The 17,784-nt window shown below is 35.0% G+C and overlaps 1 protein-coding gene across 4 annotated transcripts in view; it reads left to right on the plus strand.

The window, feature by feature from the left end:
- The first annotated feature begins 349 nt into the window (after nt 1-349).
- COL28A1 (collagen type XXVIII alpha 1 chain) overlaps nt 350-17,784 on the plus strand; it is a 68,821-nt gene continuing 51,386 nt past the window's right edge. For 3 of the 4 annotated variants that reach the window (XM_032991529.2, XM_032991531.2, XM_032991532.2), the window contains exons 1-11: nt 1,751-1,933; nt 2,824-2,977; nt 3,541-4,100; nt 5,605-5,625; nt 6,123-6,179; nt 7,449-7,502; nt 8,025-8,066; nt 8,787-8,813; nt 9,944-9,988; nt 12,077-12,121; nt 13,541-13,594. In XM_032991529.2, the coding sequence (XP_032847420.2) occupies nt 2,860-2,977; nt 3,541-4,100; nt 5,605-5,625; nt 6,123-6,179; nt 7,449-7,502; nt 8,025-8,066; nt 8,787-8,813; nt 9,944-9,988; nt 12,077-12,121; nt 13,541-13,594 (1,023 nt within the window). In that variant the 5' untranslated portion in view covers nt 1,751-1,933; nt 2,824-2,859. Of the gene's footprint in view, nt 415-1,750; nt 1,934-2,823; nt 2,978-3,540; nt 4,101-5,604; nt 5,626-6,122; nt 6,180-7,448; nt 7,503-8,024; nt 8,067-8,786; nt 8,814-9,943; nt 9,989-12,076; nt 12,122-13,540; nt 13,595-17,784 lie in introns of those variants that run through there. The other variant, XM_042802149.1, reaches the window with a different exon arrangement.

Here is a 17,784-nt window from a genome sequence, read left to right on the forward strand (position 1 = left end):
TCCATTTTATGGATAATAAAATCTGGATCATAGCAAATCATCAGCCTTGTTAATGACATTTCTTGATCAGAAGACCGGAAATTCTCTGAGAGCAAGTATTTGCATGCTATTTGTGCTCTAATAGCTTTCTAAGGGGCACACTGTGACAGAGCCATGCTTAAAGCAGAATAAACAGATGTGCTTTTAGCAGTTTTTGAAAGTTGAATGCCTTCAGGGAAGAAATATCAAGGGCAACTGATAAACATAGTATTCACTCTGTTTCTATTAAATAACCTGATTAAATCTACAATTTCAGACTCAAAGTTTAGAACTTCTACATTCTCCACCTTTTCATCTTTCAGATGTGCTTTTCCTACAAAACTGAAAAAGCGGAAAATACAGAGAATGCAAAGCCTCAGAATTCGTATTTTTTTGGTAAGACAACGATTTCTAAGCTTTGCCCACTACTTGCCATGCTGAAAGTGTCTTCTGGGTAATGAGAGGTATTCATTTCACCTTTAAACTTCCATCAGGTGCTGCAACAAAAAGAGCAAACACGGTCTTTGGGTTTGTAATCAGAAAAAAGCAATAAATAGACAACATTACTGTCCTATAGAATTAGATACTGAGTCTGGTTTTGCTGTATATATTTTAAAATAATGTCTGAGACAGGCTACTAAGGTGATCTCAAGTCTAGAAAATCTGTCTTGAGAAAAGTTAGAGTGTGCAACTTACATAGTATTTAGGCAGAATTTTTTTAAAAGTTGTTCAGTATATTTGGATGTTTAATAACAGCTGTTTATAAATTTTCAATCCTAAGTTTTTGATGAAAGATTTAACCTCTGCTAAAAATATGCTTCACTCAAAAGCATACTTTTATCTTATGTTTTTGAAACGCTCAAATTTTTCATATATCACTTGATTTTTTCAGCCTGCAACTGGCACATTTCAGTGCTTAATGACATTTCTGTTCAGCGATCTGATGTATCCCAGTGCTGAAGTCCGTGTCCTTCCTTCTGCAGCACCATGCAAAGGATCTCTCTACTCTGCCCTACCACTAAGGTGCCAAAGGACGTCTTGCCTCATAGGCAATGCCTGTCTGAAGGCTGGGCACTGACCTTTTGCTGGTCATCCGCACAAAACTCCCTCAAGGCTTGTCATGGTTTCTTGAGATTTACCACTGCCATACTTTCTCTCACCCTGATTTTTTACTTAACACTGTAGCATTACAATTTTCCTCTGCAGCCTGCCATTAAATAGAGCAAATATAATTTGCATGCGGCATCCTGAGAGCTACTTAAATGACAACCCCCTTTTAGATATCCTGTCTGTGTCTGACTGTTCAGAAGATTTAAAGAGCAGAAATAATTTCTGAGAAAAACAACTCGGGATTATTTTTTTTAAATTTGCCTTTATGACTGTAATTACTGATGCAATTACCACCTTTGAGACTTGCTGCTGGTCCTGGCAGACTCACAAATCCTTGGGTCAGAATTCAGTTCTAGTCTACAAATGATAATGTACTAATCTCACCTCTCTTATCTAGCCCGTCCTGCAACATTAACATGGATAAGAGGTGTGGTTGGCAGAATGATGCGTAAAGATGCAGATTGTCTAGAAGTGAGTTTTTTCATGTAAAAGTTCAGTTATTTAAAATGGGAAAACACTCATGCTCCCAGACTGACACTGTCCCTTTAATAAAATAGCTCGGTCTCCCACTCAGCCCTGGCTAAGTGCCTGACTGTCTTCATTTAACTTTGGCCAACTGAACAACAATAATGGACCATAAAGGATCTAGATGCAAGGTGGAGCCATTTACAAGTGGATAAGCTATTTATTTACAGATTGCTTCATTTTTGCAAACAAAACATATTTTCCAGTATGACCTACTGGACATATTTTCTACACTGACAGCTTCCTCAATCCACAGTTTGCTTTCTGAATGCCTTTGAAGGTAATAGATTTAGTTATTTCCTTTCTACTTTTAAAGGACTGCACTGATGGTTTCTGTATACGTAACTGCTTAATGGACTTGAAAGAGGATTTAGGAAAGATACTTAAATTTAGTATGTTGTCTTTGATATTAATGATATTTAAAATGAATTATTGTAAATTACAGGCATTTTTTGTAAATCAGTTTTAATGGAGTTCAGTTTTCTCTAGAATTATGTTGAATTGCTGACAAATGTAATGTTCATTTTGTTAATGTATATTGTCATTATAATAGAATATTTTCTTTATGGAGAATATTGAACACATTCTGTTACAGCCATGTAACGTTAATAATACATTCATATATTGAATTTCATTACTAAGTTGTAGTTTCTTAAAAGAATAAGTTGTTCATACCAATTCTTCAGACCTAGGTAATATACCTGCATCCCAAAACACCTAGATCTTTGTTTATTCCTAACAATAAGGGATTTCTAGAAACAAAAAATATTCTATGTTTTCTATAATATTTCTGTTAATTTAATATCATTAGTTTAATAGCAAAGTATGTTAATAGCAATATGCATTAGTAACAATTTATTTTACTCTTCTTTGTTAGATGAAAGCTGAAGATAGTACTAGCTTTTTTTGAGAAAGAAAAAGGAGCGCTCTGTTTGTTCTGCCCATATTTCTTCTCTAATAAAATAGTTTCTATTGTACACGTGAGCTACAGTTGGGATTGCTCTGACTGCTATGCTGAAATCACCTACCCAGTGACTTTTTATGATTGTTTTTTATATATTGTCTCTAGAATTGGGCTTCCCACAAATGTGTATTCTGTATGTAAACTCTGTATTTATTTATTTGCATCTATTAATTAAGTATTCACAGGTGGTTTTTTACTTCTAACAGGAAGGAAGAGTTGTCTAATTTGGGAGCAAGGTCACTATGTGGAAAAAACACTTTTTCTCTTGTTTTTTACTTCTGGCTGTGACAACAAAGCAGGTAGTATATGGGCAAAGCAGAAAGAAAGGAAAGAATTCTTCTCTCACGCAAAAAGATGAAGGTAAAACCATTTTCTTAAAATTTCTGATTGACCATGGTGTATGTCTCTGCATATTTCAGGATAATTAGCTAGTAATTGACAACTTATATATACATTTTTAAAGTGTGATTTATTTTGATTACCAGGCTTGGAAAATAGTGTCATGACATTTACTTTGTCGTGGACTCCAGTTTGATCTATGTTTTCCATTGATACACATATCTCTTTTAAGATAAATGATAAGAAGCCTATTTTTTAGTTTGAAAATGCACGTGGAAAATTTTGTATACAAAATCAACGAAAACACTAAAACAATCCCATCAAGACCCTAATTTGAAAGTTTTTATCTGTAGACTGTATTTTATAATACTGTTATGAGTTAAAATAACTTAAATTTAGTTACTTGACTTCAGTAAAATTTCTTGGCATTTACAGTGAAATTTATCCTTAGAATTTTTCCTGGGAAGACAGAAGAATCCTTGGGGAAATTATTTGAGGATTGGGATTGTTGCAGAGAATGATCTGAAATCTGTTGTGCAGATGTGCCCATCATTCATAGATTTAACTTTCTTGTCCCATTACAGGTGATGTGTGTCTTGTTGATATAGTCTTTATCATGGACAGTTCAGAAAGTGCCAAAAATCAGCTGTTTGATTTACAGAAGAATTTTGTTCAAAACTTAACTGACAGCATTTTCCAGATGAAGCCAGTTAAGTCTCAGAAGTATAATGTCAAACTAGCGAGTATGCAGTTCAGCAGCACAGTCAGCATTGATCATCCCTTTACAGCCTGGAAAAATGTGCAGAATTTTAAACAGAAAATCCAGTCTCTGGGCTTTATTGGCCATGGCACCTACTCCTATTATGCAATTTCCAATGCCACTCAGCTGTTTAAAACTGAAGGTCGTAAGAGAAGTTCAAAAGTGGCTTTTTTGATGACTGATGGTGTGGATCATCCAAACAGCCCTGATGTCCAGGGTATAGTCACAGCAGCTAGGAGTCTTGGAATACATTTTTTTACCATTGGCCTTTCTAAGAAAAAAGTCCGAGAAGAAAAATTGCGCATGATATCTGGCGATTCATCCTCTAAACATGTCATATGCCTGGATGATCAGAACCTGTTAGCTGGTGTAACATTTGAACTGGTAAGTAAATCTGATGTTAATCTTGTAAGCCATCTATCCATGGCAGATTTCATTTAACTTTGATAGGTAAATCCTGAAGGCAGTACAGAGAAGGTGCAGGTGAACCAGGGCTGGAGCTGGCCTCAAATTTGGAAGTTCAGGAAGGTTGTAAAGATCGTGTGGGACATCTGCAAGAGCTGAGCTTCAGTGTTGATAGAAGAGGAGGTCAGTAACTAAGGGCTTAAGAATTAACTTAAAGAAAATCTGCTGAAGCGAATAGAATTTTTTTTTAATTGACTTGAGTGAAATCAGATTTCCAAAGTACTGTAAATCTGCCACTGTTGTTGTTAATTAAGGACACTTAGCTCTCTGCACTTCTAGTGCAGTATAAGGCACACATAAGAAAAGGTAGGGAATACTGCTTAATTAATTTCTTAGCCTAAAGTAGAAAAAAGTGTTGCTATGAGAGGGATGTCAGCTGGACTTCATGTTTCTCGCTTCTGAGTAATGTGTAAAGTGTTGAGGCAGCCTAGGAGTTGTTTAGGATTTAAAATCCTAGAAAATATTTTAAAGAGAACATTGCAAATAATAAATTAAGACAATTTGGAGGAAAACAATTATTAGAAAACACAATAGCTTTAATTAGGGAGTAGTCCATATAGAATTCATGTTATGTTTTTGTAATCTTTTAAAGGTGGTAAAAAACTAATTTGAAAAATTTTAAATTGGAAATGGAAACTTGCTAGTTGATATGTTTAAAAATAAATTATTATGTTGTGCAACTAAGCATGTGGCTAGAAATTTCACAGAAACAGTAAGTGAAAGGCATTTCTGAAATAATTTATGTTGTCACAAGTTTATGTTTTGTACCTGTGAAGATATATATTTACAAAAGAAAAATTCCTCCCTGAGATCTCACAGAATGGTGCTGTCATCATGAACGTTTTTGTGGTGCACGTCTCTGCTGTGTGAGAAGTCAGGACAGCGGAAACTTCCTCCTCCCAGCCGCTGTCCAAGGAATTGTGTGCCTGGACAGTAATAGCTCAGATGCACTGATCACTGATGGAGGGACAGGGTATTTTCCAGCACATGGGGTGTGTCTCTGAACTTATGATAATACTTTAGAAGGTAACTTGTACTTATGGATAAGGCTGATAAAATCACTGAGTCTTTCCCCTATATATTATGTTAGTAAGACCTTCCATAGTAAGGGTTTTCTTTTGGAAGTCTTCATATTCCCCTTGTTTGCATTGTTCCTTAATATTGTAGATTTAGATGTCCCATTACATCTCATTTGTTTTCTGATCATTATGGGTCACTAGAAGCAACCCTCTATTCCTACTGGAGAACCCTTTTTCATATGAGTAGTTCCACAAACTGGTTCTTACTCCTGTGAGGAAGGGATGAAGGATGAAGGTATTACCACTCAGCTTGGAAATTCTGTAAGCCAGAGAAGAAAATTGCTTAAATTAGTGGTCGTTAAATTAAATCTATATGAAATTAACACTTTTTATTCTGTTTTTAGGAAGCCTTGCTTCAGAAGCAGGTAGGTATTTTAACTTTCATCCATTTCTTCCATCCCTTCTCCTGAGAAATCTACAACTTTTGTTCATTAGTGGGTAGTATCAACAGTAAGACATAAAGAATTCTTCCTACCAGAGTGGAATAGGACTAGTTCAACACATGCAAGTTCATTAGTGGTCTCATTAGAAAACAATAGCAGCGTCAAAATTGTCCAAAAATTATGTGAGATTTTACAGTACTATATACTATGTATATGCTACCTTAAACATTTGTAGTTACAGTAGTAAAGGATGTATTTGGTTTTGTTATAAATAAATCAAGCAACTGATTTTGATTGGCTACACAGAAGTGTAATGTAGATTGTGTAAGAAATATATATACTAGAAAATCGTTTATTTCCTGTTATTCCACTTTTATGTTCTGTAGTTTGTGGATAGACTAAGCCAGATTTTTTGCTTTAAAAATGTGAAATAATGCATCTGAAAAATGTTCTCCTTAATGTTTCTATTAACCTTCTAGTGTATGCGGAAGAACTGTGGGTGTGAAAAGGGAGTAAAAGGAGAGAAAGGTGATTCTGTAAGTATGCATTCATTTGAAAAGCCTCTAGAATTTAAATTTTAATCATTGAGATCAGTGTTCCAGAGCATTTTATTTGGTTACTATGCCTGTAAAAAGCAAGTCATTAGCTGTGCATGTACTGTAAAAAAAAGTGATGTGCCGTAGCATATCGCTGTGAAAGGCCACTGTTATAAGAGCTCAGAAAAAAATCTATCCATAATCATGTACTATCTTAGAAATATGTTTATATTATTGGGTAATAAAACACTGTGGATAAATAGGTACATGATTTTGAAGCCTAAATCAATAAGTTATTCTTGAATCTTGCAACAGGGAATGAAAGGTCCATTAGACAGAGATTTACTTCCAACAGCAGCTTCTATTTGTGTAAGAGATAAAGGTTCAAAAAATTGAAGGTGATGGCATATATGAAGAAAGGTCTAAAACTCTGCCTGCAACATTCTCTTTTCTCTTGTGACATGTCAACACATAACTTTTCTTGGCTCTGGTAAAGAAGAGAGAAGTGGGAGTTCTGACAGTGTGTGACCTCTTTGATCCCTTTTGTATCTTTACGAGCTTCCCCAGAGACAGCCAAGGTACCTACAGAGGTTTTTGCCTTGCTCCCTACACACTAAACAACTGGTCAACCAATGTATAGCAGGTTATGACAGCAGGGCCTATCATCCAGTCCCTTGGCTCTGGATAATATGCATCTGGAAGTAAAATCCTTGTTTCCAATTTAAAATTTAAGATCCAAGAATTTTAAGTTATTTTATCCAAAATTATTAGATGTAGTCTATTATGTATATATCTTTTATATATATATACACGTACACACCAAGCTTTCTAGTTCCTACCTTCGTGATCCTCCAAACAGGAAAAATGATGTAGTAATTTTTTTATTTTGAGACTGTTGAATATTGACACTAAGCTGTTCTGTGCATAGGGTTTTTTTTAAGCAGAGAAGATCTGATAGTGGTGAGTAACTCTGAAAAATGGGGAGGATGAACTATGTATATTTTTTTGCGACGCCTACCTGTTTAAATTTTCAAATGCTCTGTAGAAAATGTATTTATCACTGAATATTGATAAAAACATCACAGACACCTTCTAACACCAGATTTTTTTAGCTAAGTAGAAGTGTCACACATGCCATACCTGAATCAGTGTGGATTTCTACCTAAGCTTATTCCAGAGTGATTTTGGATTGCCCCCAACATACAGTCTTAGAGAAACTGGAGAATTTTATCCTCACAATGGTAATAATGTTTTCCTTCTTTGTTTCAGGGCAATGCTGGTAACAGAGGGGAAAAAGGTGAGCCAGGACCAAAAGGAAACAAGGTAAAGTGAATTTAAAAAAACAAAGAAAATTTCTATCTAGTTTTATTCAAACCATAGAAGTGAATATAACAAAGGAAAAGTATGTTGAAATATGATTTAAAAGATTGACTTTTGCTATGGGAGGTTTATAATTAGCTGCTTTAGAAGTGAGAGAGAAAAATTGAAAACTAAACTGCTGCCAAGTTAACACTGCCTATCACTGCAGTTTTTCTATGACACCAGAGGTCTCTGAATCTAGCTGAAGGCTCTCCAAGCTCCACAGAGCTTTCTAACAGTACAGAAATCTCTTGAGCAGAGTGGATTTCTCTGATGACTAAGATTTCAATCATTTTATAACAGTAGTTCAGTTTTCTATGTTAATGTTCAGGAACTGTGTGTCCTTGATTGTGGGAGGAAGAAGTGTGGATGTTTGTAAACAGGAAAAGCAACTTCTGCTCCATAAACAGTGTTCTTGGATTTAGTGTAATAGTGATAAATAAAAGAGCAATATATTGTTCAGTTGTATTCCTTTGCTTCCAATAGGGTGATGCCCAGAAAGGAGATCATGGAGAAAAAGGTGAAGAGGTATGTGACTACTACAGTGCTAACTCATATCTGGTCTTTTCTGATTATCTTCCAGATCCTGATTCACAGTTTAGTTCCGATGAACTGAAAATGTGTTTTCCATTTTTCACACATCTCCTTTATTCGATTATTTAGAGCACCTAAACTAAGTTCTGGTTTAGAGAAGCATCTACACTGAGAGGAGCAGTCTAACCATGTGCTTAAGTACGAAGGTGGGATGCTACTGACAAAAAGAACTTTCGAAGCTATGTGATGTTGTATTGACTCACATTAGACTTATCCCAAAGACAGAATTGAGAATGTCATCAGTAAAAGCATCAAGATAGTTCTCTAGTGGCTTAGTGGCTTCTGACACCTGATATTTCTAGCTTGAATACTTGTTGATTCATAGTAGAAAAATCAACACTACTCCACACATGAGATCAATTCAATTTAAAAGTCTCATTCAAATTATGGTGTATGTCTGCTAAGAAGCTAGCAATTTGAGTGGTATATTTACAGCTAATGTTATGAGGAAAAAATAAACATCTACATTTGCAGAGAATTAGATGTTATATGATTCCATAAAGATAGTTTATTTTTGTGAGTAGTTAGACTTCTGAAATGTGATTTTGTACTGGTGTGGTTTTTTACCCTACTTGAATTAGCAGTATGTTATGACTTTGCTTTCTTTTTTAAAATTTTTTCCTTTTTTTTTTTTTTTTTTTAATTTTTGAATAGGGATCTCCTGGCTACAAGGGAGACAAGGTAAGATTTTTATAGAATAGAAATAGTCTGAAAATAGATTGTTACTTGCTGGCAGTGTATGTGAAAGAATGGAAAGAAGAGCCTGTGTTGTCTTTTTGTCATGAGAGCTCCTAATGCAATCCCTAGAAGTAAATTCATTATTTATGTAAGTGCTTGCAGACTAGCTTGTTGGAATTAAAAAAAAAAAATAAAAATCATGTAATGTAATCTAAATATAAAAAGAAAAATCTCAAAGACCAGAAATAAAGCTGCTGGAAGGAAAAAGAAAGTTGAGGGTTGACTAAGAGGTTAAATAGAAAGAATGTGAAATTGTTTACTACAAACGCAAATAGATATGGCAATTATTAGCTTTTTAAAAACTTACTACAAGGAAGTTTACTTTTAAGCTTATTATAACTTCCAAGGGCTAATGCTTGAACAAAAAAGATCTCAAGATAGGTTCTCCAAGAAGCTAAAAAAATTACACACTCAATAACTTGCAAGGTTCTAGAGCTGAAATTTACATTGCAAAGTGGACCATCATAGACAGAGTAGAAACAGAGATAATCCCATTTTGACTTTGCTTCGTTTGGACACTTATCCCCTACAAGAATTGTTAATAAAAGCAGTGCCTCTCTGAATATTTGTATTCATTAGAAATATGTTTCAGTCAATTTCATGGAAACGTTTCATGGAAATGGGAAAAGTAGACTCATACATCTACTTTTTGTATAACTATTGATATGTTAAATCATCAGTGGAACACATTGGTAATTCTCTTTCTTCATTCCATTTGTATAACCTCACAACTGTTATTCAGGAAAATCTCAGACATCACAATAATCAAATAAGAATATAGAGAGGATTTCTGAAGGCAGCGCAGTGAGGTGGAAAAATACAGAAAAATTTATTAGATATTAAATGTATTATCCTTTTATGATATAGGTTTGAAATTTTGTAGGCATTCTCAGAGAGAAAAAATCTTGAGTAGAGCAGACTGTATCTTCTACAGACCATATCTGTGATGCCACTCTCAGGTCCTCAGAATCTACTCAACCTCTTGCACTATTGAACTGTTTGCACAGTCTTTAATGCATGCAGTGTAATCAAAACATCTTGCTTAGCTGTCAACCTTTTGATTTCTTATAAAGGGTGAAAGAGGAGAATGTGGACCCCCAGGAATAAAAGGGGAAAGAGTAAGTATAATTTTTATTTGAACTTTTTCATGTTGATGAAGATGCTGGAAAATCATGTAATATATTCATACACATAACTTGTAAAGATTATATTGTAAATTTGGAACATACTATAATTCCCTCATAGTAGAGATACATTCATAGTAGAAATACAATTTGTAGAAACTGAACCCACAGTTCACCATATTATTTTTTTCTATTTTGCAAAAGAAATATAGTCACTTTTCTAAAACAAAAGATGTTCTGACCAATGCCAAACCCTGCTTACAAAGGACTGTCAACATGTTATTGAGTTAACCAGATTTTTTTCCTTAAAACATTAATTTTATTTCAAGTAAATAAAGTTATTTTACAATACAAGCAGGTTCTTACACAACATGAACAACTTTCAGGCCTACCAGCCGACCTGTACTGATACACACTCACATTCCTATCTAGTCCTCCTTTTAACTTCTCCTCTTCTTCTAACCTCTTCTTTTAACTTCTTTATGTGCAGAAATTATACAAGTCAATATAGATTTTTACGTGGTTTTTACACTCTGAAATATGGAAGCATAATGTACTCCCGAGTGATATAATCATGCATCTTGAGTTCATGTAAACAGGTTTCTATGAGTACTACAAACCATTGATTTATAGAGTTGTTAAGTACTACCATCTAGATTGCATTTCATCATTCTATTAAAGCACATTTCTTCAGTTTTAACATTGATATTATGCTTACCCTTATCAAAGACCAACTTGAAAATTTTGTGATTCCTGGAACCTCTTATTTGATGAAGAATTTCAGGTAGGAATTAGGAAATATCCAAAGCAGCAGTATTTGTGGCAAATAAAAAAGGACGTTATACTGTAATAAAAATCTAAAGGCTGAGTGTACCTTGTGAGATGCTGGGGTTCAAAATGGCAGCAAGTGAGTCAGAAAGGGCTGAAATATCAATGAAAAAGTAGAAAGAGTTGCATCTCTCGGAGGAATAATAAAAGATCATAACTTCTTTGTGAGAAATAGCACAAGGTTATGTGAAATGTCTACTGAGATAAAAGGAAGCTGTTCAGAAGCTGGCAAAGAACATAATCAAAGCAGCCAAGAAATCTGGATGTAGAAAACATATGCCAGGGCTGTGGGAAATTAGCTTGTTTCATTTCTGTTGAGGACAGTAATGAAGAAAAAATCTGTGGAGGATCAGAGATGATAATGGATTAGGGACTTCAAGAACTTAGTGAACAAATGAAAATTATAGTCAGTTCCAGAATTCCCAGCTTCACATTTACAAATGCAGAAGATAGAAAGATAGAACGAAAAGATTTTTTTATTTTTTTTATTTTTTTTTTTTTTATAATTCATGTAGCCTGTGCTGGACAAAATCACCAGAAACAGAACATATATGGCCAAATGTAAATTCAGTGTTCTAAGGTGGATCTTTAACTGCAGTGATGGGTATTGAAGCATAATTGACAGTGGTGTTATCTGATACAGAAATAATTCCATTTTTCTCCTATCACTTTCCATATAATATTAGAAAAAATATATATATTTGTGAACAGCCTACAATGGGAGTAACTGGTAAGAACTTATTAAATGGACAAATGACAACTAATGGAAAAAAATATGGCATTTTACTTTTTTTGGATACATTTCTTAATGTTTTTTTGCAAACTATTAATATGATTCTGCCATACTACTAATCAACAGTTTGATTTAATGAGACAAAGTTACCTGAAATTATTCTGATATAAGCACTGCAGCATTTTTTTAAGAATTCTAAAATAATTCTAGAAATTGAATTTAAAAACTTGTAGCAAATAAGAAGTAATTAATCAAATGGCTGAGATGGTAAGTAGCCATCCACAAAGTTTGTTGTATATGAAAAGTATTTTAACCAAATATTGAGGATGGAATGTAACAGGCAATTACTGAATACAGAATGAGAATAGCAGTGCACTGGAGAGAGAATAAACTCCCTAGAAAGTGCTTGAACAGAGATACGAGTCATTACATGTACACTGTGGGTTTCAATACTTTAAAGCAGATAATTACAATTTCCTATTAATCTGGTAGGCATCTAATTGCATCTTATTTTTCCTCAGGGTTTGGAAGGTCCTTTTGGCCCTAGGGGACCACGGGGACCCCAGGTAAGAGAACTAAAAGCTATCAAATAAAAAGAAAACACATTATATTCTGCAAGTTTCTTCTACATACAACCTGTCAGCTCTGTGGAGACCAGCACGTTTGGTGCATGAGGCACCAAGACAGTAGAGTCTGGCAAATCTTTGTCTTTTGGAAACAATTTTCAAATTAAAAATCTTGGTGGCTGCTGCTGCTTAAAGCTGCTCACAAGTGCGTGGCCCACTTGAGCTCTCCAACTGCAGAGCTCTTCTCTAAGAGTAATTACCTGCTTATTCCAAAATTTTCATATCTATTTGTGAGCCAAAATTCAATAGTCTGGAGGATTTACTATAGCTATTAATGATGGTAGCTGAAAGGGATTGTTTTTTGTTTCTTTTTAGATAGCCATGTGTTTCCTGTAGTTTATCATATTTAACAAGGGGAATGAACACACTCTGAGCACTTTTGTTATGTTAACAATGAAACATACAGTCAGATTTGGTTCAGTTTGCGTCTTTTTATATGCATAAACTTATCCATATTTGACCCAGCATTTTTACTACACTAAGCTGTAATTTTGTGGTGTTATTGTTTTGATGGGTCATGATTTTTTTTTTCTCCAGTCACTTAAAAAACTTCATGAGGCTTCCACTTCAGTTTGATTATCACCTTTGTTAGAGGTAGTTTCAACAACATTGACCAGTCTGACCCAGCTGGGCAGCCCAGCAGATTCCAGTGGGATGTTCATTAACTCACAAGTCGATGAACTGTAGGATTCCAGTAAGAGTTAAAGCTTTAATGCCAGACTTGGTTGTAATCTATTCATCCTGTGATCTTATTGCTCTTCATAATGATGAGACTTACTTTTTTCTAGCTATTGTACCAGCCACTGTATTGATGAAGGGACCTCCTCAAATGTCATCACTCCAGACAGAGCACTTTACCTGCTGTGTCTCTTCTGAAGAGCCATTAATTATTTCTTTGTGTGAGGGAACACGATGGTTGTAGTAATGTCATGGAATTAAAATTAATCTCAGCTCATCATCAGAGAGAGATATAGGGGAAGTGATTTTTCACAAAAGGAGCAAAATAGGCCATGATAGCTTAGTTTATTTGCTTGGGCAGAAGAGACAATATGAAAATATGGCAAAGTCGGGATCAAGAAGAGAAAGGAATGGAAAGCTTCAGATAAAACTGATGCAATTCACATGGAGTACTAAGATATCCTTTCTGCCAGCACTGGTTATTGAATATTAACAATATTCAATGTATTGGCCACTTCACAGGATATGACACAGAAAACTCTTTTCCTTTAGAACTTAGCATTGTGCTGCATTTTACTGTAACCTCTTCAGGCCAAATTAAAAAAAAAAAAAACAAAAAAAAAAAACAACTTTACATGCATCTTCAAAGGCAACTCATTCTATACTTTGACTTTTGTGTAGGGTATCAGTGGACCTCCAGGGGAGCCAGGCCTGAAAGGCATTCAAGGAAGCAAGGTAAGATGTAGTTGTATATGTGTAGATGTTATTTGTGTAGGGCGAGAGGATGCAGAAACTCTGTGTAAAATCTTTATACTCTACTATCCTTTTTCCTCATCAGTTTTTTGTTAATGGTGTCCTTTGCACAGCAATAATCTACACCACTTGCATGGTGCACCATAGTGTCAGCGTGTTATGAAGGCTTTGTATCATTGGCACATTGGACAGGTTCTCCATCTGGGTCTCCAGGAGCGTTTTGTAGGGCCACAATAGGGTGCTACCAAGGTCCTGCCTAGAGCCACGGCACTTCGGTTGGAATTTAAATCACCTCAATATGTGTCTTGGCTTCTGCCATCATTTGGAAAATTTGTTCTAGAGTATTTTTGACTAAAATGCCATGTGTTTAAATATTTTATGTAATTCTAGATGGTGGTTATAAAATCTTTAGATTGAGTATTTAAAGTAATTTTTAATTGCTTGTATACTGTCAAAACTCAAGATAACTTTGAAATTGCTGGAGTTGTAAGATTTGATAATGATTAATGCCTTAGTTATATTTAAAACAGATCATTTAGTGTTAATGGCTACACCTTGTCAAACAAAATCAGGTGGAAAAAGTGTCTGATTAATTTAGGCAGTCTTCTGGTTTGCAAACCTTTGGGAAATTGCTTTATGTGAATACAGTTGTCTTGCCCACGGGACAGCTGTTGACATAATTGTTCAGTACAGAAAGATCTTTCATGAATCAGTTTGAAAATGTAGGGTCTAATGACAAAGATTTTCTACCACAGGATTATTGATAGCCTGGTTAATAAAATGCCATATCTAACTTATACAAGGCAACTAAATTCACACAAAGCAATTTGCTAAAGATGCAATATTTAAACACTAATGTTTTGTTTCTTAGGCAACAATTTAATCTGAAGATTCACAGAAATAAATTTAGATATGGGAAATGTTTATGGTAAAAAGCTTGGAATACTGGCATCCATCATGATTTTTTCTTCTTCCTGACAAATGCTTTTTCGTACTTCTTATTTCTTCATCTTCTCAACAAAACACTTCATTAGAAAAACTGCGACAGAATATTTCAGAAGTGGGGAAAGAAAGAGGATGATGGGTCTGAAAGAAGCTATTCATACATGTGGTGGAAAAGTCATGCCTCTCGTTAACTTCAGCACAGCAAATGACAGCAATTTTTTTATATGTCATTTCACACTGATGAGTCCAAGATAGTACTACCAGATACTTTTATTATACACTAAACTGTGTTTTCTGAATGTTGTTTGTCCCCTTGTCAGTCTCTTCACACACTCCCATGTCTGTAAAATACATGCAGCTCTCTCTAGAATACATCTACCTGGATATAATATTCATGGTCTCTTGTTATACTTCAGCTGCAGATTTTAAGAATGAATAAGAAAGTTAGTTCCCTCTTTTTTCAGCTTCCAACTCTGCAACCTGCTCTTTAAAGTCTATAGTTGAGGTTTTTCCAGGCTCAGACATCTATCATAATAAAAATATTGCCAGACAAGTTTAATTAATCTGCTTAGGTAATTACCCTTAAAGAGTATAGCAGAAACTTATGTATGTTTGGAGGTTATCTCATGTCCATACCTAGTGCCAAAGCTAACCTTTGCCATTCTGGAGCTTATTTGAAATCAGAGAAAAATTTTTTAATGATCAGTACAGATAATCAGTGGTTGTTTACAACTTAATAAACACCCATTCAGCTAGTAAAGGTCAAGGCCTTTTTTGGTTCAGACACATAGCAGTCTTTCCAATATCTTTTGTCCTTACAGAAGGATTATTCAATTGGTCCTTTAAAATTAGTTTTCATGACACATAATACAATATCTCTGAAAAGTGGCAGTTATTTATAACTGCCTTGGATAAAATAAATAAGTCTATTCTTAGTGCAGTTCCTTATACCCATGGCCTTTCCATGCTAACACTTTCTGCTTTTTGAGCTGAACTAGTGACCTCACCCCGGTTTAGCAGAGCTACAGGCAGTTGCATGGAATTAGGATCAACGTGACATAACGCAGAGCACGGCCACTGAACACTTTTATTCATTGTTAGTAGGCCATGTTGAGGTTTGAAAGAGGAGATTCAGTTCCTCAAAATAAAAACTCCGTATCAAGCTCAGCCTACAGATGTTTTGAGTCTCATTTGTGAAGTCTACAGTTCACTCATGTATCTGGCCAGCTCAGTCCCTCCCACACCTCTGTAAGGCAGTGCCGTAACCGTCCTCTCGCCTTGCAGACCCAGGCGGCAGACACAGCTGGGGACGGTGTCATCTCCGGACTGTCTGGATGCCACTTGCTCTGGCAGCCACTAATAGGAGAAAGTTGGTGGAATTGCAACTTCAATTCATTTAATTTGACTTGTCTAAAGCTAGGTAGGATGGAGTCTAGAAACATTGTCCAAGACATCACTTAAAAGAACTTTTCATACCTTACTTCTTCTGTTATTTATATTTTCTTATTCTCTCTTAAGCCGCTGGCTAATCTAGCAGTATGAAGTCTAACTGACTCACACTCTACTTCCATCCTATTTCATGATGCTACCTTATCATGTTGCCAATAATGAGTTCAATGTCTCTCAGAGTCCCATTGTCTGCATTGACCAGCTTTACACTGACTAGAACAGGAACTCACCCAACCTGTTTCCATGTGAACACTTAAGCTTTGGAGTGATTATATGGCAGTAAATCACATCCTTAACCTCTTAAATTCTTTCTAATGCACTTCACAATCAGTCCTTATCTTTAATAACCTCTTTAAATATACAAGCAAACTTTGTCACTTTTACCCTCTTTTCCAATCGTGTATGAGTATGTCAGGCAACCTATATCCTGCACAAAATGCAGCTCAGCGTGGCATTAACTAAAACCAGTTTTTGCAACTTTAAAAAAAGTTTTCTCTATTTGCATTTCTGCAAAATTATATAACATCTCAAAAATATCTGAATAATTTTATTACCATATATACAAACCTTCTCCATAAAGAGGACGAGGCATTCAAAATTATAAATTTGAACTCCGCTTGTATAAAAACACAAATACATGTTAACTCACCTTACATTATTATTAATTTACCTGACTAAATTAATTTCCATATAACCAAATGCTCAACTTGCATGTTAACAGTAAACCTACAACACAGTATAAAATGTAATAACTTTAAGAGGAAAACGTTAGAGAGTAATAGGACATTTCACTCAAACACTGTTAGGAGTTGGAAACTGGCTATTTTCACTGTGTATCTCCCGTCTTCTGAAACAGTCATCCTGGTCCTGTTCCCGAAGCATGTCCAGAGCAGAGGACCAGGATTATTCTGTTTGTTTTCTGGTTTATTGACTTTCTCTTTCCTATTGGCAGTGTTTCAATAGAAAGATATTAAATTTACAAAACAAACTTTATATTGTTAAAGCCAAATTCTATGTTATTTTCTCTCCTGATAATTTAAAATACCAAGAAAAAATACTGTTCACATCTGCGCTTTATATTTTCTTAGATGTTTGCTTTACTTTAAGGCATTCTTCAGCTTCATTAGCCACCACATATATCTGCATTGTAACATAAAACAAAATCTTGAATCAAAGTGTACGATATACCTCATTCAGCTATAAAACATGTAAAGAAAATTACAAAAACCCTATAGGAAAAAAAATGTAGTTCTCTTAATGTATCATACACAATTAATTAATTGAATTTGCAGAATATCAAATTACAACCCTGGGTCTAAGGTAAGAACCCTTAACTCTTGTCAGACTGCAGCTTGTAGGAGCAAGCAATTCAGATTTTTTGTTCCTTTTCTCACTAAGGATGCAAGGATGGCCCATGATATGATTTTGCTGGTTGATGCAGCCATTTCCAAGAAACCAGAAGACACTGTCTCACTTAGGGAAAGGCTAAAAGTACCAGAAACAGAAAGTTGGCAAAGAGAAAAGCCATGCTGCTCTTGTTTCTGCTTCAGTAGTATCCTGTATTCCTTCCAAGATGGCCAGGAATTGGCTAGATGGCTGGTTAATAGGTGGTTTGGGGATTAAATCAGTTGTCGTTGCTTTTGCTTCTCACTGAAGTTACTACAGGAAGCCAGAAGCTTTCAAATGGGGACACAGGACATAAAGTCTGTATTCTCTTTTAACAGAAACAAAAGATTTACTTGCTCTGTAAATGTAGTATATTCTATCATAAGCAGTAT

Source organism: Tyto alba, unplaced genomic scaffold (genome assembly GCF_018691265.1).
Source record: "Tyto alba isolate M040663 unplaced genomic scaffold, T.alba_DEE_v4.0 Super-Scaffold_38, whole genome shotgun sequence".
In the NCBI taxonomy this organism is placed as follows: domain Eukaryota; kingdom Metazoa; phylum Chordata; class Aves; order Strigiformes; family Tytonidae; genus Tyto; species Tyto alba.